The following is a 19,988-nucleotide window of genomic DNA, read 5'->3' as shown; positions in this document are numbered from 1 at the left end:
TTTTTAAAGCACGGGGTTAAATGTTTTTTTTTTGTTGAACACAAGCAACTCCACGGACGTCATAATTCGCGTTATAAAATCAATATAATTCTCAGAATGATGATGGCACTGTAACCGCTCAGATATAATCCACACGACGACGCCTCGTGTTCCCTTTTCATCAATTTAATTTCGCTTTATAAGCCTGTATCTTCATCCCGAGATCATTTGGCGAATGAAGCCCCCCTCTAGCGTTAAACCTGTCGCGCGTTTCCTCACTAGAAGGCAGCACTCTGATTTTAACGCGGGTGTTTTAGGGCTTTTATTGTAACAGCGTCGAAGAATGCCCGTCCGTAGCGCGTCACGGCATCAAACATGTCTGTCAGGGGCTCTCTGCCTTGAGCGTCCGACGCGCGCAGGAAGCGTTCCGCGACGCGCTCAACGCGACTGCGGATATTATACGCTCTTTCGTGCGCCATAGAGGAATAATTATCCACAATCGAGCGAGCGATATTTAATAAAGGCCTAGCTATCGACTACAGCTGGAGCCCGATTGGAAGCGCCGCTGTGGAGCGGGTGAGTCAGGGGAAACGCTCGACCCGAAGCGTTTATCATCCGTTACGTTGACAGTTATTTCGCAATAATTGCTCGTTGCCTGTCGCCGCTGCATGCGTGTTGTTAAATAGACACATTTCGGGTTTATCGTAGTGCAAAATGCGAGCCGGTTTGCAAGCAGGAGGTCTTGTTATTCAGCCCAGAACCTGTCTGTCTCCTCAAAGGTGCACGATGTTTTGTGATGGACAGGAGGAGGAGGACAGTGCTCTCTCAACCCTGTGTTTATGACCAGCCAGCACAGGTATTCATATGAGGTATCGCTCTGTTACTCACAAAAGGCTCATTCCTGTTGTGCAGCACATTTTCATATCAACATGTCTTAATATAATTGCATACTGTACTCTCAGGTTTAGGGAAGGAGATGATAGATAGATAGATAGATAGATAGATACATAGATAGATAGATAATAGAGATACTTTTTGTTTAGTTTGAGTGTTTGTTGCCATTTTTGGTATGTTTGAGAGTTCATATACACTTAAATATATCTAAAGAAATAATTTAAGAAACGTTACAGGTATTTCTTCATGTTTTTTTTTAAACTAAACATCAGTTTCATTAGTTTCATTTATAGTCATGCCTTGTAATTTACGTTTAAATAATAAAAGCTAGATCCTAAATCCCATCAATCTGCAGGAAGTTTGAAGTAATAGCAGCTGCACAAACATTAACAATTAGATATGGATTTAATGACTTATATGGTGTTTCTGCGGCATTATCAGAACTGTTGATTTTTAGTTCATGCTAAAAATCATTAGGATGTTAAGAAAATATTGTGCTCCATGAAGATATTTTGTCCATTTTCTGTCCTAAATATATCAAAATTGTAAAAAAACAAATCCGATCCAGAATCCATATTTTCTAATGATTATATCTTGTCCAAATCTTAACAAACCATACGTCAATGGAAAGCTTATTGGTTTAGATGGTGTATATAAATCACAATTTCAAATTTGCCCTTATGAATGGTTTTGTGGTCCAGGGTCACATGTGATAATACTGGAGTTTTAAAAGATTGTTAAAAATATCAAAACTATCTTCACTTTGACAACCTCACATATATCACATATATTTTCTTTATTTCTATCCCGTTTTCTAATTGCTATCCTGTTTTAATTAATTAGGGTAATTTAGGGTTATTAATAAATTTAGTATTATAATCAAGCATTTTTTGTAATCATTATTTTTTTTTATATTTGTAATCAAGCACACATATGATGTACTATTATATTTTCTAAAGTACTGTACCGTGTAACGGGAGTGACCCAAAAAGTGTGTGGTCTTTGCTGAATCCGAGATCTGGCGTTGATCCCGGGCACACTGGCACTTTAGAGCGCTCCTTTGTAGTTAGATGTGATGGATCTGCCACTATTGATTTTTGTGTTTCTCTGTTTTTTCCAGTGACTCTCACACATGCCATAGATGTCCTTCCCTTAGCTCTCTGAGCTAACTTTATTTCTCCTCATCACCCCTGTTATCCTTCCACTCTTCCCTCTCTCATGCCTCTTGCTCTGTCTTCACTCTGTCTCTCTTCTCATATCTGTCCCTTGTCCGTCCCCTTTGACTTTCCCATCCTCCCTTCCTCTGTCACTCCTGCTCCGTGTCGGATGTCATAATGGTGTGCTGCGGTCGAGCGCTGGACTCCCCCTGCACTCTGGCTCTGTTGGTGGGCTTCCAGTTCGCGTTTGTCCTCTACTTCTCCCTGGGAGGCTTCCGTGGCCTGGTGTCTGTTTTGGTTCATTCCACTGAGCCTGAGATCGACTACTCTCGACCGCATGACGTCTACACCAACCTCACCTCTCTGCTGCTCCACCATCCGGGACCCAGTGGACCAGAACAGCAGCTCAGGGACTGTGTACTGCCCTCTCCACTGCTGGGTAGATATAAACTGGATTTGTTTGTTTGCTATGTCTCATTGCTGATATAAATAAACCAAAGACGCTTTGCTGAGTTTAGTCAACCCAAAAATTAAAAATCAATTAAACACACGTTTATCTTTCCATACCTGTGTTATTATCATAAAAAAATATATTTTTAAGAATGTACTGGTTGCTGCTTTCCATGCAGTTACGATGACTGCAGATTTCAAGCTCCTAAAAAGGACCAGGAGAATGTTTAAATAATACTAGGCGACTTTTTTAATGGACATTTTCAAAAAGAATTATCCTGGGATGATTTAAATTCTTTTGTCATGCATTAAGCTGACAAAGTAGTAGTTGCTTAAGTAGTTCTTTGGAAATTCTGCATAAATTATCTATATCTTATGCTGAATTCCATGCTTCTTGACATTCTTTTCCATTTTATGGACTGAAATAATGATGATCATATGAATAAAAAATTGAATTAATAGAAACTAAAACATGCTAAAGATTATAGAGGACCTGCTGTGACACAAAAAAATAAAATGAAGTTTATCAATTAAAGAAATGTAAATGTTCATTTTAATTTAAAATATGAATGTTATTTGTTTTTAACTACAATTTAAAATATTAATGAAGTAGTTTTTATTAATTAATCATTAAAAAAATTAATTTATTAAAATTTTTATGTTTGAATTATTTCATTTTATTTTTAACTGTCACTTTAAGTCCTCCATTAAGATTACATTTAACAGTGATATTAAGTTATTAGTGGTTAAAAGATAAAATATTTTTAAGTAAGCATTAAATATCCAATATTAAAAATATAACTAATCGTTACAAAAAATGATTTTGCATGGTAACAGTAGCTGACTATATATATATATATATATATATATATATATATATATATATGTGTATATATATATATATATATATATATATATATATATATATATAGATTAACAGATTTTTATAAAATATTACAAGTGCATATGTGCTATTTCTCTTTTTTTTTGTTTTTTTTTTTGCCAGTGGGTCCTGTTTCTGTCCACCTCTCCTCACCCCCTTCCCTGGAGAAGATAAAAGAGAAGAACCCCTTGGTGACCTTAGGGGGTCATTACCGCCCACCAGACTGTGAGCCACGGCACCATACAGCCATCGTGGTCCCCTACCGGAACCGCCAGACCCACCTCCGTGCTCTCCTCTACCATCTGCACCCCTTTTTGCAGCGGCAGCAGGTCCACTACGGCATTTACATTGTGCACCAGGTCTCTTGTTCGTTGTTACGCTGACTTGTCACATCTATTGTATGGGGAAAAAGTCCTAGTAGTAATTAGAGGAAGTAGCTGGGACCAAGGGTAAACATAGCTCATAGCTTATTGTCAAGCTATATTAGTGCTCTATTCTTGTCGAAGAATGCATTTGTGTACACTTGATTTGCTCATAGTCTGTGTTATCAGTCAGGGAACTCCACGTTTAACCGAGCCAAGTTGCTGAATGTTGGAGTGCGGGAGGCTCTGAAAGAGGAGGACTGGAGCTGTATTTTCTTGCATGACGTCGACCTGCTGCCTGAGAATGACCACAACACCTACACCTGCCACCCCCAGTACCCTACACATCTCTCCATAGCTATGGACAAGTTCAGATACAGGTACCCTACTCACTATCACAGGATTGAAGGTTTTAAAAAAGCATTTCACAAATTTGATCTTAATGAACTGGCGTAAAACCTAACAGAATCTTTTTATGCATTTTATGTTTGTAGTCATTAGTAATACTTGAATAAACTAATTTATTAGTTTTAATATTGTTATTTAGTTTTAATTATTATTATAATATTACACACACACACACACACACACACATATATATATATATATATATATATATACACAAAAATGCTGTGTAGTTGAACAAAGTCAAGGTGAGATGCCAGTATACATTACCATTCAAAAATTCAAGTTTGGTAAGATTTTTGTACAAATTAAAAAAATAAAAATCTTAAATGCTGCATTTGTTTGATAAAAATATAATAATATTATTAAAATAAAATAAACTATAATATAATGTACTGTAATATAATGATTTCAGAATACTGTTTTTATTTTAATCCAAATATATTTATTTCTGTAATGTTAAAGCAAAATGTTCAGCAGTCACTCCTGTCTATATTTTTATGCAAACTATGATGATTTTTTTTTTTCAGGTTTCTTTGATGAATGTAAGTTTCAGAAGAATGGCAGTTATTTGTTACATTAAAATACCTTTATAGACACGCTTGTTTAATTTAACATACGCTTGCTGAATAAAAGTACCAATCCCAAATCTAACAACAGTTGTCTAGATTCTTGTAAAATGTCTAGAAACAAAAAGTTCATCCTCTTCACGCATGGTAAAATAGGGGATGTAGTGCATTCCTTATTAGTGCTGACACAGGTATATGCAGTAACTCATGGCTCCGGCCGTCTAAATTGACATCCTGGTCTGCACATCTCGGGTCACAGAGTCTGCATTTGTATTCTGTATTCTGCAGCCACAATGTCCTACTAGATATAAACATTCACTGAGAACGGGAAAATTGCACAGAAAACAACCCATATATTCAGTCCACCAAGGCTGAGGACAACATCAGGACCTCTCTGTGATGAATCCGCTGAAGGCTGTAAAGCATTCAGACACGACTCAGAAAGCTAGTCCTTGGGTAGAAATACAGAGAAAATTATGAAGAAAGTTACATAGCGGCACCTCATGTAGCCGTCATTCAATATTTACTAAACCATACTAAAGAATTTAGAACAGGTGTCAGGAGCACAAGGCATCTCTGGAGTGCAGGTTCAGCCAAGCAGTTACATTCCAGCTCCTGCTTATTTGTTTTGTTTTTATTAGTAGTATTGAAGTAGCAGTGAATATCTTTATTCAGCAATGGATTCAATCAAGACATAATGTTACAAACGAGTTGTATTTTAAATCATTTCTGTTCTATTACACTTACTATTTATCATTTATTTGGTATCATGTTCATGGTTTCACGTATCGTGGTTTTCAGAAAAATTTCAAGCAGCACAATGCACTGTGCATCAAATCAGCAAATTGGAATTATTTCTGAAGAATCACGCGACACTGAGGACTAACAAAAAACCTTACCAGCGAATAAACGCTGAAAAACATTTAGAACAGTATATACAGCTCAACAATTGCATTTCCTGTCCTTTTTAACAGACTCAAAGATCATACGTAAAACAGTAATATACTGGGCTATACAAATTATGCATGGTTGTCACTTGCTGTCATTTAATTGAAATTAATTTTAAATAAAAATAAAACGATGAAAGCAGATTTGCACCAAGCGGTCAAGTGTCGCAGATGATATGATATCTCAGTGCACAGAAAAAATGTGAACGTACGTTGATATAAATATTAGTGTGGAAATAGTTCAGGATAGGACTATGACAAATTTCAACAGCATTTTTTTGTTAATTTATAGGGGTTTCCTATCCATCTGTACACATTGCTGTAATGATGTAATGCAGAGGTACAGACGAACATTAAACTGCAGGGGAAGCTGTGACACTTCAGATTGAATGACTGATGAAGGGTAGTAGAGAGCGATGGCCTCACCAAACCACTGCTCTGACTCCTTCTCAGGCTCCCGTACTCGCAGTACTTCGGAGGGGTGTCTGCTGTTACCCCAGAGCAGTACCTCAAAATGAACGGCTTTCCGAACCAGTACTGGGGCTGGGGAGGAGAGGACGATGACATCGCAGCTCGGTGAGGATAGCAGCTTTCGCTTTATAATGCATTTGCATGTCTTATTTCAGCATATAAAACAGCCTGGAACGTACTTTCGTATTAAAGTAACCTACGCGTCTGCATCAGAAATGCGTCCCGTTAAGCATTTGTGTTGCACGTCTGTCATCTCTCCATCACCATTTTGTTCTCATTTCACATTCGCGTTGGTCTCTTGTCATTATTCTCATTTTCACTGCATCCGTCTATCCCTCATGCCCTCCCCCGCATAGCCACAGGAGGGACCAGTAAGTACATGCATGAATCACTAGATTGGACTCGAGGCTTCCAACTATATAGATGTCAGTACACTTCAGTGATTACTGCCTTTTTATTCAATAATAAAAAGTAATTTCATTTCCATCACAGAAAGAAACTTGCTGTCGAAGATTAAAAGTTGTTGAAGCCTTGAAACCAGAATGAGTCAGGTGTAGTGGATTATTACTAGTGTCGAGGATTTGAATTGAATTGCGTTTTCTTTATGGTTTGTTCTCTCTTAAAGGGGTCATGAATTGCCTTTGATTTTTATTTTGTCCACTTATAATGTTATCAAGATTTAGAAGTAATAAAGGTTCTATAAGGCAGGAGTCATCAAATTTGCACCTAGAGAGTTTAGCTCCAACATGTTCAAAACTCTTTTCTGGACGTTTCAAGAATACCTAGCAAAACCTTGATTCGCTGCTTCAGGTGTGTTTATTAGGGTTGGAGCCAAACTCTGCAGGGCCCTTTTGACCCCTGCTTTAAGGCAAATCACTATGGGCATCCTCTCGGGGCATCCAAATTCTCCAAAACTGCTCATAAAGTTTACATTACATAAGTTTACATAATTAAATTTCATATTTAAAATCACCAATGAAATCTAACAACTGTATCATAAATGTTTTTATTTAGCTGAAATAGCATTAAAATGCTTATTTCTCAGGCTAGATCAGCCTGTGCACGTCTAAGAGCGTTAAGTATTTCTATAGCAACCGGGACTTCTAACGGCAGCTGAAGTGACGAGCTGACTTTACCAATTAAGGATTGGCTCTTTTGCTCAGAAGGCAGGGCTTCATTCGATAGAGCGGCCATACTGAGCATTGCATTTTTCCCCATTCAAGTGACCCCTCTTGGGTATTTTATAGTCTTAGGTAATAGTCTATTTTTGTTCTGTTTTGACCCCCACCATCAGAATACTCTGTTTAAATAGGCGTAAACTCCAACTGCAATGATTGGCTAACAATTGTGTATGTTTGACAGAGTATACTTCTCGTAGATGCATACTGCTGTAATTTAGGTCAAAAATACATAAATACTTAGTATATAGCAAATGATCTGCAATAACAGACAAAACAATAGAAATAAAAACAGTTACTAACACTTCTGTGGCAGGACATTACAATATAGTCGGCACCAAAATTGCATTTCAATCTTTCTGAAATGATTGAAAGGTGTGGATCTTCTGGGATGTTTAGCCTTACTTTTATATCAAAAAGTTGTACATTGTGAAATGTTTTGGCAGATTGTCTTCAAAATAAGCTGATTTTACAATAAACACATCCTGTAAGTTTCAGAACTTAAAACTTTTTTTATTATAGTACAATGACCTTTATGATGTCGAAAGATTTAAAGGAATTTTGGTTTCTCCTTTCATGACCCCATTAAGTGACTTTAATAGTGGCATTAATAGTGTTGAGCATAATGAGGAATCTAATGAATCTGGTTCTGATTTCTCATTAGCAGTTGCGTTATTTGCAATTATTCTTCTAGAGGAATATGTATTCGGGAAAAAAAAAACATGATGAGATTTTAATAATAAATACATTACAATATTCTGGCAAAATGTTGCAACAAACTTTTTTAATGACTTTGCTTTTACTGTCTAAAAAATTGCTAATTTGATTGTGAATCAGGCTACATTTGTTTGCTTAATGTATTTGATTCAGTAAATGATTCAAAGTGGAATCATTTGGTTGAGACTAAAATAATTCCTAAATGAATCATTTGGTCAAGAATCAAAGGACTGCACTGGTCATGCTAAATAGGTTTGATTCATTACAAACATCTGCCTTAAAAGGTTCATTCATTCCCAAACCTATCTATATCTGTTTCATGCTATAGATTTAGTAGTAGTGAATGATTCTGAATGACTCTCAAAAGGTTTTGAGAACACTTTCTTGAATCATTAATGGAACCAAATGTAATTTGCTGTAATGTAATACCTTAATTTTGAATGTCAACATCTTTGACAAAGCAGCACATCTGAGTCCACCACTGTCTTTTCTCTACCCTCTGGCTTTTTAATATGCCTACATGGTTTGATTTCACCCTGAGCGATTCTTGAGGGTACAGTACAGATCAAATCTAGTCCCAGACGAAAAGTATTTTTAGTGGAGATAATCCAGGACTTGACTTTATGCGTTTTGGGAAAACTGACATTACATGTATTCTTGGAGAACATTTTGAAAGGCATATCAGCTCATGGTGATTTGTAAACCTGACTGTCACATAATTAACCGTCAGTATTCTTGTCTGACTTAGATGACTCAGATGGCTGAACCAGAGGCAAGAACCCAAACTTTTAAGTATTTAAAAGCTGGATTAGACTCCCCAACTTTAGATGAACCTTTTGAGGATTTTCAGTTGTGGTTAGAACCTTTTTACATAAAAATCCTCAACAACAGTAGTTTTTAGTAATTTTTTAGCTAGTTCACATCCATCTGGCCCACCTTGCGGACTCTGCTGGAAATAGTTTTCCTGCTGTGCTTTGTGCTGCTCTTTCTTTTGTCTCTGTCTGTTTGATAATTCATACCATCCTTCTTCAGGGTTTTTTTCTTATGTTACTATTTCTACCTGCCCTGTGGTTTTGTCTTTAGAGTCCGTCTTTCTGGGATGAAGATAATGCGCCCCCCTTTGGCCATTGGGCATTATAAGATGATCAAACATAAAGGAGATCAGGGTAATGAGCAGAACCCGAGAAGGTGATGTCACACGCCAACTATATTATAAACTTTGCAACTAGGGTTGAAAAGGGACCAAAAATTCTGGTAAATTTCCAGAAACTATCCAGTTTTGCAACCTTAGCTGGTACAGTCTTAAAAATAAAGGTTCCAAAAGAACCATTGTTGATTTATTGAGTGAAACATACCTAAAAATCCTTAACATGAAAACAGTTTAATCTAAAAAACATTTTTCCACTGAAGGAGCATTTTGTCTATACTAAAAGTTCTATGGATGTTAACAGTCCTTCATATGTAACCATAGATACCAATAAAGAAACTTTTTATTTTTAAGAGTGTATAAATATATTTACTATTTAATCAATTCTGTTTATTGAGTCAGTTCCTCTTCATAAATTTCTTCTTGTAGGTTTGACTTGCTGAAACGCACAAGGCTGAATTGGCGCTCAGATGGACTGAACTCATTGACTTATGAGCTCCTATCCAAAAAGTTGGAGCCATTGTACACAAATTTATCCGTCAACATTGGGGATGATCCACATCGTCCCCCTGTGAAGGCTCCACCACGGAAATCAGAGCCTCAACTTGCTTCAACTAATAAAATGAAGACTGAAAAAGTGGGTGTGGTCATCAATCATAATGCCACAAAAGTGGAGCCCACCCACTTGAAGGCCAGTAATGAAAGTTCAAATGTTGTTCAGAAAGCTGCTTTGAACCATGAAGTAGGATGATACTGAGAATCATAAGTATCCACAGACAATTCACACGGGCTGAGTTATTAATGGATAGTGGAGAGAATACCAGTACGCTCTTTATTTTATATCGTGAAGCATTGCTACTCTAGGCAAATAAGTTCATTCCACTGAAAGTCGACTGAAACTGTTTGGCCGTCCTCTGAATGTTGTTCAGCTGCTGATATGGTGACATGTGCACAAGTCTGAAGATCTCGCTTTGCTGTAGGAGTCGTATCAGAGTGGGCCGAGTTGTAAACGCTCTCGAAAAGTGACCTATCAGAGTACCTGTGCAAGTCCTGTGTGTTTTTGAGCCGACCTGCTGCCAGCTGCTGCTCTTCACCCCACTGTGTGGGTCTGTTTTTCTGTGCCTTTTCTTGCCCTTGAACCAGTCTCTTATCAACATGCCATGACTCAGTCGAAAGCATTATTACTGCACACCACTGTTATTGATACTACAGTTCCACGTTTATCTATTTTTCTCTTCTTTTAATATCTAATCAGCACACACTGCTTTGTGATCTAGTGCTTGAGCAGACGTGTATCACTGTGGTCTATTTTTGGTCTTATTGTACAAACTTAGAAAGGTGTGATCTTTTGATAGTGAGCACTGGTTTATTTTCTCTTTTAGCTGCTCAGATACCTATTAATAGTTTTATGATACCGTGTAAAAGAGTGTAATTATTTTAGGTATTGTGTGGTGCCTTTGTTGGATTCCACTTTGGTTGTAGACAATCATTGGGATAAGCATATAAAATGGCAAATTTATTTAAATCTTTACAGACTTCTATGATTTAATTAAGGAACATGTTTCTGTTAAATGAAATAGATTTGATGGTTTAGGTTGAAGGTGTGACGTTAGTGTCTAAGATACAGTATTTGATATTTTAAGATTTTATAAACAGGTAATGGCTAGTTTTATGGTTAGTTATATAGCAAGAAAGCATTTTATTTGTTAGTCAAAAATATTGGTTGTATCACAATTATGGCACTTTTACAGTGTATAAAAAAAACTGCATTTTGTGTTAAAAACAATCCTTGAGTATAAGCTACTTTTGAAGAACAAAGATATCTGCCACAGATGGTTTTTCTTTTGGAAGTTATTTTGAAATGAAAATTGCTTTGAACATTATATTAGTAGGTCCACAGACATTTTTCACTCTCCCACAATGCAGAATATTAAAAAACAAAATCATATAACTTGCAGTAAATGATAGTCTGAAGGTGCTCATTGAGAAATCACCCCATCATGTGACATGGTGCATATCTCACTGTAATTACAACATATTTCAAATCTAGATATATATTTCAAAGAGGCTGTTTAAATTTATTCTGGTTTTGATATGCAATTCTTAGTGTGTCAGATTCATAAGATAAAACAAAACATGGTGTTTTACTTCATGCCTTTGTATTAAAACTACAAAAAGTGTAACTTTTTGTAAATAAATCAAAATAGTATTCTGAGATGCATGTGGCAGAAAAAAACATCTCATCCTAGCATATTTGCAAGACCCTTGTATACTGTATATTATATACTGAATAAAGTACATAGTTTTCTATCAGATACTGTATTTGGCATTAGTGTTTAATTTTAATGCCTCTACGTTGAGAACATCATTACATCTGATATTAACTGTTTTAGACGTGTCACTCTAAAAAAAAAAAAGTGTTAAGATTTTAAAGGTTGTGTTTTTGGTTTTTTTTTGTCTGCATTTTTGGTCAAACACTTGATTTGAATTTGTATTCTTTTGGCTATGATGACTGTTGGTTATATAAACATACTTAACAGAGACTGCATTTTGACCTCTGTCTGGGTTACATTGAAGTTTGCCACAGATATTACTACTGATCAGTTATCTTGTGAATAAACACATTGGCAACATTGTACCATTGTGATTCAACCATGCTGCTGTTTATTGTATGTTTATAAACAGGGAGTGGAAAAATGGTTTAACAAGGGCCCTAATCTTTAGGACCCATGACTGATTTAGAGGGACTCTTAAAGGGATAGTTCACCCAAAAATGTCAATTCTGTCATCATTTACTCTCTCCAAACCTGCATGACTTTTCTTTCTTCTGCAAAACACAAAATCAGATACTATAAAGAATGGGATTAAAAAAAGAGACTCCTTTCAAAATATCTTTCAGAAAAAGAAAGTCAAGTTTGAAACAACACGAGGGTGAGTAAATACTGACAGATTTTTAGTTTCTCGGGTAAACTATCCCTTCAAGTTCACCTTCAGTTCCCCAAGCGTTCAGTGTCCGCTCACAAAATCACTCATTGGCTTCCAAGCACCAAAAACAAACCGATGACTAGTGAATTAAGCTGATGTTGTGTCCTAGGGGGCCTACAGGTGTGTCATTGTATTATTGAGCAAATAAACAAAAAACTATTTAAAACCTCTTGTGCTGTTTTTCTTTTTTAAAGAATATAATTGATATATAGATATCAGTATTTCATCTAAGCAGATTCCATTACAAAAGCCATGTAGTAAAATTAATCAGCTTTCGCTTCAATGAAACAATTCAGTTGATGTGTTAATGCTTTTCAAAGAAGTGTTAGACTTACGTAATGCCATTTCATGGAACAACTTTTATAACTGCCCATGCAGGGGATCTGATTATAAATGGTGTTATATCTGCTGAGATGCTGGTCTGCTGTTCTGGGTTGGTGGTCTTAACTCCGCTTGGCTCTCTTGAGTGGCTGGTCTGGATGGAGCCTGTTGGCTGTGATGACTACCTGGTCTAGACTGAGCTTGGTTTTCAGGAAGGTTTACGGGGTTAGACTGAACCTGCTGGCTTGTTGGTCTAGACTGGTCTTGGCTGTGCTGTGATTTGGGCCTTTCTAGTTCATCTGGGTCTATGTCATTCATTGGCATTTTTGTCTCTTCTGCAGGCTGCTCCACTTTTATGTTTTCCTATAAGCGTATTGTTTAGTCAGAATTATTAAAAACAGTTTAATATAACACCATATCTCAGTAGGATATACTAAATACCCACCAGGTTGTTAACGGTTCTGTTTGTAACCTGGATGCCACCAGAGGGTCCATAAGTCTGGTTTTTGGGTAATTTCATCTGTCCCCAGGTCCTGAGGCGATCCTGGCCCTCTTGTGAACGGGCAGTGGGGTTTAAAGAAGCAGGAGGGATATACCGAGGTAAATCCCATGTGCCTTGGAATGCTGGCCATGGACTTCCACCCTAATAATGAAATAATGTATAAATAGCAAACTGCTGCAAAACGTTTTAAGCTTGGTAATTACATTTAAATTTGATGCAAGTCATACAAATCATCAAAACAAACCTTTGTTCTCACACCAGGTAGAAGGTGGCCACGGTCTGTGGCTATAAATGCAGTGTGGCCTTCTGCTGCTGCTGGTCTCTTGAGGAAGAAAAAGTAAATAGACCAAACGCAAGTATTTATAATATGAGCTAGGCAATCTGTGCAATTTGTATTACTGCATCATGTAAATAAAAAAGGAAAGAAGCCGACCAATAATTCAATTCTAATTTTGTTTCTTCTTCTTTATTAGTTTTTTTTTAAGTAAACACATTTATATTGTTTGCACATTTCGCTTTGTTTGACTGACGAGCCTCCTTCTACATTTGAAAGTTTAATGCCCTTGGCATGGTTCATGTTTGTGTAATGGAAACGCTCAGTAACAGTAAAGTGTACACTACAGTTAAGACGTTTGGTTTTTTTAAAAGAAATAAATACTTTTATCTATGTATTATTCAAAATGAGACGATAAAGGTTACCATACGAAGGTAATTGTGCATTTCTGTTTCCAGTAAACGCTATTAATTAGCGAACATTTTTGTACATTAAATTTGTATTAAACTGACTTTTGTAAACTAATAAATATTCAGTGAGAGTGTGTTACCTCTTTGAAATGTTTTGGGATGGTCCAGTTCTGGAGCTTTTGCGACTTAAAGGCGCTATCATACTGCACAAAACAAAATACATGTACTTAACCCTTCGATGTTATTCAGTTATACAATAAAAAAAATACATATCCTACTCGAATGTTTACGATTTAAGCACCTGGTTTGCAGAGTAACTAGTCGACATCGTTCAGCTCCAGTGTGTTGGCAGTGGTCTCCTAGCAACCTCTCAACAATTTCGCTTTCAAATTAGTAGTTCACTTTTTCGTATTCTTTGACTCTTAAAATGCTCAGTAGTCAAAGTGACTATTTTAAAATGACATATCATAATTATATGTTACATAATAATTATATATATATATATTAAATATTTATCTTTCCTTTCAGCGCTCAGGTGACTCTTCCCGTACGTGGGGGGCGCTAGAGACCGTTGAGCGCCATGTTGCACGCTAAACGATCCGCTGAAGGAAAGTCACAAGCTCTCTGCACGGCGTTGCATTTGGACAACCCATTTATATACAAATGGAGGAGTTAGTAAGTTTGTTGTACAAACATACATACGAACAATACGTATATGTTGTGTAACACGCTTTGAAACTGTAACTGTTTTGCAGCAAGCCGTAAAATGAGCACGCAGGCGTCAACATCTGGATCCGTCAATGAGGCGAGAGGTAGAAGTGCTCAAGATATGGAAGACTCCAAAACACACTTCAGAGTCTGTCGGTTTATCATCGAGACGGGTATTTGCGATTTTTCTGACATTTGTTTTAATCTCTGTAACTGTCGAAATTTGTAATGATGCACTGCGGCTACTTCGTGCGCGTTATCCACAAATGAACTGCTCTGCCGTTTCTGATCCCACGTGCACCCCATGTTTTCCGCTTCCGTAGGAGTGAAGTTAGGCATGAGATCTGTGCCCATGGCTACAGCATGTGTGCTGTATCACAGGTTCTTCCAGTCTGCCAGTCTACAGGTCTATGAGCCTTACCTAGTGGCCATGTCTGCCATCTACCTCGCGGGCAAAGTAGAAGAGCAGCATCTCAGAACTAGGGACATCATCAATGTCTGTCACAGGTAAGAGAGAGGATATTATGTAGCAGTTTAGTTCACAGTTCTTATATAGTAGGTAATCTTATCTTTTTCTTGGATCCAGGTATTTTCACCCAGAGAGTGAACCTATGGAACTGAATGGGAAGTTTTGGGAGTTGCGGGACAGTATAGTACAATGTGAGCTCCTTATCCTTCGACAGCTTAACTTCCAAGTGTCCTTTGAGCATCCACATAAGGTAATGCATGCAATGATTACTTTGTTCTCAAGCTTTTAAAATGCGTATTATATGCTACCAGTCAAAAGGTTTCGAACAGTAAGATTTTAAATAATTATCTTTTGCTCATCAAGCTTGCGTTTATTTAATCCAAAATACAGAAATGCTTGCTTTTATTTTGCAAGGATGCTTTAAGTTGTTTAAAAGTGGTGATGGAGACATAATGTTACAAAAAAAATCTGATTTATCAGAGAAACCTGAAAAAAATTCTACTAAGCTGTTTTCTGCATATTAGAATATTTAGATATATATTTTGAATAGAGTGGTTTTTGAAGGATCATGTGACTGGAGTAATAATGCTAACAATTCGACTTTAAAATCAAATGAATGAACTGCATTTTAACATATATTTTAAATGGTAAAAATATCTCACAACAAACTAAATGCAGGTTTGGTGAGCAAAAAAATCTTACTATCCAAAAACCTTTGACTAATAATGTATCTGTTGTCCACAAAAAGGTTGCATAGACAGAATTTTCAACTATGCTGTTAATGACTAGCAGTGAACATCTAGCATGAGTGGTTTTCAAAAAGCCTGTATAATTTATACTGTGACTCGTCTGCAAAAATAAATGCTTTTAAATCAAAATGTATATTTTTGTGGGGGGTTTTTATGCCCAAAATTAATCAAATGATTAAAGCACTCCAAAATGACTGCAACTTAAACTGAAAACTGAGATATATAAATAAAAGCTAATGCAATTAAGTGCTGTAATGCTGCTTTAAAGTGGCGTCACTGGCAGAGGTTTTTTATGCGCAGTGTCAAGACTTAATGAATCAACTATTTTCATTCACAGTTGATAACAGCTTCATTATTCATATATTGTAAAGTTACATTCATCTTTGTACCTTCTGTAACTAATAAATGAATTGTATATTGCTCCATCTAACATACTTCATTTTGCTGTGGCCCAGTACGTGCTGCACTACCTGCTCTCGGTGAGGAGTCTTTTGAATCGTCACGCCTGGTCTCGAACCCCCATTGCAGAGACGGCCCTGGCTGTGTTAAAAGACAGTTACCACGGCTCTGTGTGTGTCCGCCATAAGCCTCAACACCTTGCCCTCACCTCCCTCTACCTCGCTCTCCAGACATATGGAGTGCAGCTCCCCAGAGGAGAACTGGAGTGGTGGCAGGTAGGTGTTTTTTTGTTTTTTTTTTAGTTTTGTTTTGATTTTTTTTTTTATATACAGTTTCATATGGAGGAAAAAAAAACACAAAAAGTCCAGGCAGTATTTGGGTCATGCTGTGTTTGCATTGAGTCACCGAGACTGAACGTTGACTAGTTTGAGTCTCACCGGGGCCAGAGCCGGATCAGTCATCAATAGAGGCACGATTGCAGTAACCTTTAGATTGCGGGAAGTAGTTCCCATGGCAATAAGGACACCTAATGGCTCCTGCCTGGTCTGAGAGAAATAACATTGTCTTTCACACAAGTTGTGTTCCCTTGGTGACATCCTAAAGTAATATTTAAAAGAAAATAAACCATTTCATGCATTTCAAAGTCTCTTAAAATCACTTGCTTATTTTCACTTTCCTAGAATTCTGTCAAGTTCCATCACTAGAATGCAGTAGACCTAGTCTTCCATTTACTGACATATTTAGCCTTAAGACTATGATTCATTTTTCTAGTCATTTGTTGAAGATTTTTTAGGCAGGAATAGACCATCTAGCTAACATGTAAAAAGACCAACCTCAGTTTTGGTTTGTTTTATGTGTTTTTGTAGAGTGGGTGTATCTGACACATGGCAAAATAATGGTGTGGAAAATCTATTCAAATAATTTTGAGTCAGTGTTTGCAATTGTATGTCTTTAAAAAGAGAGAGTTTTTCTTGTTTTATCTAGACTTTGCTTCTAAATAGGGTGCTAAAAACTTATCAGTATATTAATGGACAGATATATTAATGCCATTTTATTCATGGCACACAGGCATTTCTTTGTTATATTTGTTAAAGCTATGTTTTTCGTTTTTCAAAAAAAAAGTAACTTTATGAAAAGCATAAACTTGTTAATTGAAATATGACAGGCTGTTTTCTGCAGTTGTATTCCAAAGTATTTAGCGTTTTGTGTTATTTAATACATGTAGATATCTAGAGTGATACCAATATATTGGTTGCAACTCATAAATGAAAAATATATAAATACAAAATAAAGTAGTAGCCAAAAGTGATGTCTGGCCTAGGAAAATGTATATTAAATGTATATTTTATCAGACATTTAATTTTGTAAGTGTGTTGCATAGCTTTGAGTGTAAAATTAATGCACATGCTCAGTTGTTTCCTATCAAACTGTCATATAATTGCTTATTTTATTCAATGTATGCTTTATTTCCTGACAGCGTTTTGTTTTTTTATGTTAAATAAAGGAAAAAAAAACCTATTTCATGATATACTTTTAGTTTGCTTTCCAAATATTTTTGTCAGTTCAGTATCTTAACCAGTTCTTTCTCTGCTTCACAATATATTTAGATCTTGTAGGGTCATTGAAGGCAAGTGTTGTGAAATATCCTCCCCAGACATCACTGTTAACCAGCGCTTTTATACTTAATTCGATTATTATTAAGTACAATAATCAACACAGATCAAAATTACCCGTAACCTAACTGTGCCTGAAACTTAGAATTTAAGCTTTTAAGTACTTTCATGAAATAACAAATACTTATAAATCTAGTTCAATGAATGTACCGCGTTTCCACATCTTTCTCTTGCCTTTGTTTGGTTTCCTGTTTTCAGTGTCTTTTAAATGGATATTTCATGTATAAATGTATCCACAGAAAGCAGTCTTAGAGGAAATTGAAATAGGAGGCAGTTGTTTTCTCTAGACTACAAAAAATGCACATCTACAAGAGACTAGACTCTATTATTAGTCGCCTCAGAACTAATATTTAGTTGTCATCTCCAATATAGCGTGCAGATGGATGAACTCTGAGATCTGCGTTGATGTTTTGCTTGTTTCCCTGCAGGTTGTTTGTGCAGACATCACCAAGGCTCAGATTGAGACCATCATGAGTGAGTTACTGCAGCTCTACGACATGGAGGCCAAGTGTACCTGAGAGACAACGAATGAAGCGGTACTAAAACACTGGCGCGGAAACCAACATCTTCAGCCGAATCTGTATCTGACGATCATCTTAACACATGCATTGAACCCTTTTTCTCCTGATGTTGCGACGTAACCTAATGAGCTCTGCTTGTTAATTACATTACAGAACATGAAGGTTTAGAAAGGCTCGTCAGGAATGATGAGAGGAATTTCGATATAGAAGCAGGCTTTGTAAGTGGTGCTATGAAAACCAGACTTTAGCCACACCGCATCAATCAATTCCCAGCCACCGACCTACTTTCTTCTCCTACCTTGTGCTATTTTTCCCCTTAAAGAGGGAGAGAGAAATTACAAAAGAGATGGAATAGCTGGTTGAAGGAAGAATGAAACAAAAGAAGAGCCATCCTGTCCCCAGAGCTAAATTCTGAGGTAAACGCTAGATCTGAGCCTTTTCTTTTATATTTTCTAATTTAATTACTCTCCTCCTCTCCCTACAGAACTTGTCCCGGTAGGATTCTTTATGTAACTCCTTAAAGCAGTATTACTGTAAAGCACCACAGTTTTATTAGATACCACACTTCTATTTCAAACTTCAAAAACACTTCACTGACGTAAACTTTCCATAGTCTTAGCTAAAGATGAACGGCAGTTTCATTCTAAGACTATATTTAAAAATGTAATTACAAATAAAAATGTTTTTTGCACCAATGCTTTTTGAAACAGAACCTGTAAATAGTCTTTCTTTTGTATTTTTAATTTATTTTTTTCCGTCTGTGATGTTTTACTTGAAATTTCTGGATCTAGTTAGGTCAGGACATCGCTCTAGAGTGGATCTTAATAAGTTACTATGGCAACTGCTATTGTGGAGGGAGCCTTTGAAACATACAAATGTGAGACTCCATTATAGCACACCTGTCAAGCTCAGCACATCAAATAATTGCAGTCGGGTAAATGTACTAATTTAGTCATTATTTACCAAATCGGTCATTGCTAACATGTTAACCAGCTGTTTCCTCTGTAGCTTACTGAATTGTGTTGACCGGTGACTGTAACTGCTGTTTTTAGAGCTTCCCTGGCATCAGATTTCATTCGTTCAAATCTTGGGAAAAAATATTTAAAATCGACGATTTGGAAATAGTGTATTTAGTAACTCGTAGGATATTACAACTGGCATAATTTGTTTGCATAACTTTAACCAAGTTTATTATATTTGTTGAAATTTGGTGTCGTGCATTAGCGGTTTTACTGCCTTTATTCATATTGATTAATGTTCGTTTCTACATCAAAAACATAATTTTAATATATAACAGAACGTTTAACCTTGATTAATTAATGCTGTGAAAATAGTTTTAGTTCATGATACATAATGCATTAAGATTAAACTTACTGTACGATGTTAGTTATTTAACAGTTCGCCCTCCTATCGTTTATTCATCCACCCATGCAGATGGATGAATTTTCTTTTGTGGTAAGCAGTTTTATGAGTTATATTTGGAAAAATATCTGAACATTCCTGCTTCTCTCTCCCTCTCCTTGCCACACGCACACAGTTACGTACACACAAACACATCTCTCAGCAGGCAGGCCCTAATGCTGGGCATCATGAATTATGGAGAGGGTACATGTGCAGCCGGATTCTCTTCCATCAATAAAACATCAGCATGGCCCTCACTATGGGATAGAGTGCTGGGAATAGGAAGGATGGGATTGATTGTGACTCTAACCTTACTCTCTTTGCCATCCCTCTTGGTTCTCTACTTTCAATCTGTGTCCCCCATTCCAGGATTTTGTCCAGTGTAAAAGCAGGCCTCTCATTATCTCTTTGTCTTCC

At 36.6% G+C, this 19,988-nt stretch overlaps 3 protein-coding genes across 5 annotated transcripts; 2 read left to right on the top strand and 1 right to left on the bottom strand.

The window, feature by feature from the left end:
* The first annotated feature begins 234 nt into the window (after nucleotides 1-234).
* On the top strand, nucleotides 235-12,310 carry b4galt3 (UDP-Gal:betaGlcNAc beta 1,4- galactosyltransferase, polypeptide 3). 3 transcript variants are annotated; one of them, XM_043224341.1, is made up of 8 exons: nucleotides 235-555; nucleotides 759-835; nucleotides 1,994-2,469; nucleotides 3,487-3,722; nucleotides 3,915-4,105; nucleotides 6,100-6,222; nucleotides 9,096-9,200; nucleotides 9,589-12,310. In XM_043224341.1, exons 3-8 carry the CDS (start codon nucleotides 2,208-2,210, stop codon nucleotides 9,908-9,910), a joined length of 1,239 nt encoding a protein of 412 aa, XP_043080276.1. In that variant the 5' UTR covers nucleotides 235-555; nucleotides 759-835; nucleotides 1,994-2,207; the 3' UTR covers nucleotides 9,911-12,310. The 3 variants fall into 3 exon arrangements, with proteins under 3 accessions (XP_043080276.1, XP_043080275.1, XP_043080277.1); XM_043224340.1 differs by having other exon boundaries at nucleotides 759-848; XM_043224342.1 differs by lacking the exon at nucleotides 759-835.
* A 4-nt stretch (nucleotides 12,311-12,314) lies between these two features.
* On the bottom strand, nucleotides 12,315-14,034 carry cfap126 (cilia and flagella associated protein 126). Its single transcript, XM_043224346.1, has 5 exons — nucleotides 13,953-14,034; nucleotides 13,792-13,854; nucleotides 13,212-13,289; nucleotides 12,911-13,108; nucleotides 12,315-12,828 (listed from the first exon to the last, which is right to left on the bottom strand). The coding sequence occupies exons 1-5, from the start codon at nucleotides 13,977-13,979 to the stop codon at nucleotides 12,544-12,546; spliced, it is 651 nt and encodes a 216-aa protein (XP_043080281.1). The 5' UTR covers nucleotides 13,980-14,034; the 3' UTR covers nucleotides 12,315-12,543.
* Nucleotides 14,035-14,180: 146 nt separating this feature from the next.
* Nucleotides 14,181-18,865, top strand: ccnq (cyclin Q). Its single transcript, XM_043224345.1, has 6 exons — nucleotides 14,181-14,326; nucleotides 14,407-14,532; nucleotides 14,683-14,866; nucleotides 14,946-15,078; nucleotides 16,033-16,251; nucleotides 18,078-18,865. The coding sequence occupies exons 2-6, from the start codon at nucleotides 14,418-14,420 to the stop codon at nucleotides 18,165-18,167; spliced, it is 741 nt and encodes a 246-aa protein (XP_043080280.1). The 5' UTR covers nucleotides 14,181-14,326; nucleotides 14,407-14,417; the 3' UTR covers nucleotides 18,168-18,865.
* The last annotated feature ends 1,123 nt before the right edge of the window (nucleotides 18,866-19,988 follow it).

This window comes from Puntigrus tetrazona, chromosome 23 (assembly GCF_018831695.1).
Source record: "Puntigrus tetrazona isolate hp1 chromosome 23, ASM1883169v1, whole genome shotgun sequence".
In the NCBI taxonomy this organism is placed as follows: Eukaryota; Metazoa; Chordata; class Actinopteri; order Cypriniformes; family Cyprinidae; genus Puntigrus; species Puntigrus tetrazona.
Note: the sequence above shows the minus strand (reverse complement) of the source record. Positions and strands in the feature narration are given on the sequence as shown.

What these genes read in the sequence shown, in the direction of transcription:
- b4galt3 (XM_043224342.1), top strand. Translation starts at nt 2,208, where the DNA reads ATGGTGTGCTGCGGTCGAGCGCTGGACTCCCCCTGCACTCTGGCTCTG. An exon ending in ATGGACAAGTTCAGATACAG is followed by an intron (nt 4,106 to 6,099) that starts GTACCCTACTCA and finishes ACTCCTTCTCAG; the next exon opens with GCTCCCGTACTCGCAGTACT. An exon ending in AATGAGCAGAACCCGAGAAG is followed by an intron (nt 9,201 to 9,588) that starts GTGATGTCACAC and finishes TTCTTCTTGTAG; the next exon opens with GTTTGACTTGCTGAAACGCA.
- cfap126 (XM_043224346.1), bottom strand. Translation starts at nt 13,979, where the DNA reads ATGTCGACTAGTTACTCTGCAAACCAG. An exon ending in CTAGTTACTCTGCAAACCAG is followed by an intron (nt 13,855 to 13,952) that starts GTGCTTAAATCG and finishes TGTTTTGTGCAG; the next exon opens with TATGATAGCGCCTTTAAGTC. An exon ending in TCCCAAAACATTTCAAAGAG is followed by an intron (nt 13,290 to 13,791) that starts GTAACACACTCT and finishes TTCTTCCTCAAG; the next exon opens with AGACCAGCAGCAGCAGAAGG.
- ccnq (XM_043224345.1), top strand. Translation starts at nt 14,418, where the DNA reads ATGAGCACGCAGGCGTCAACATCTGGATCCGTCAATGAGGCGAGAGGT. An exon ending in TCGGTTTATCATCGAGACGG is followed by an intron (nt 14,533 to 14,682) that starts GTATTTGCGATT and finishes CCGCTTCCGTAG; the next exon opens with GAGTGAAGTTAGGCATGAGA. An exon ending in CCTTTGAGCATCCACATAAG is followed by an intron (nt 15,079 to 16,032) that starts GTAATGCATGCA and finishes GCTGTGGCCCAG; the next exon opens with TACGTGCTGCACTACCTGCT.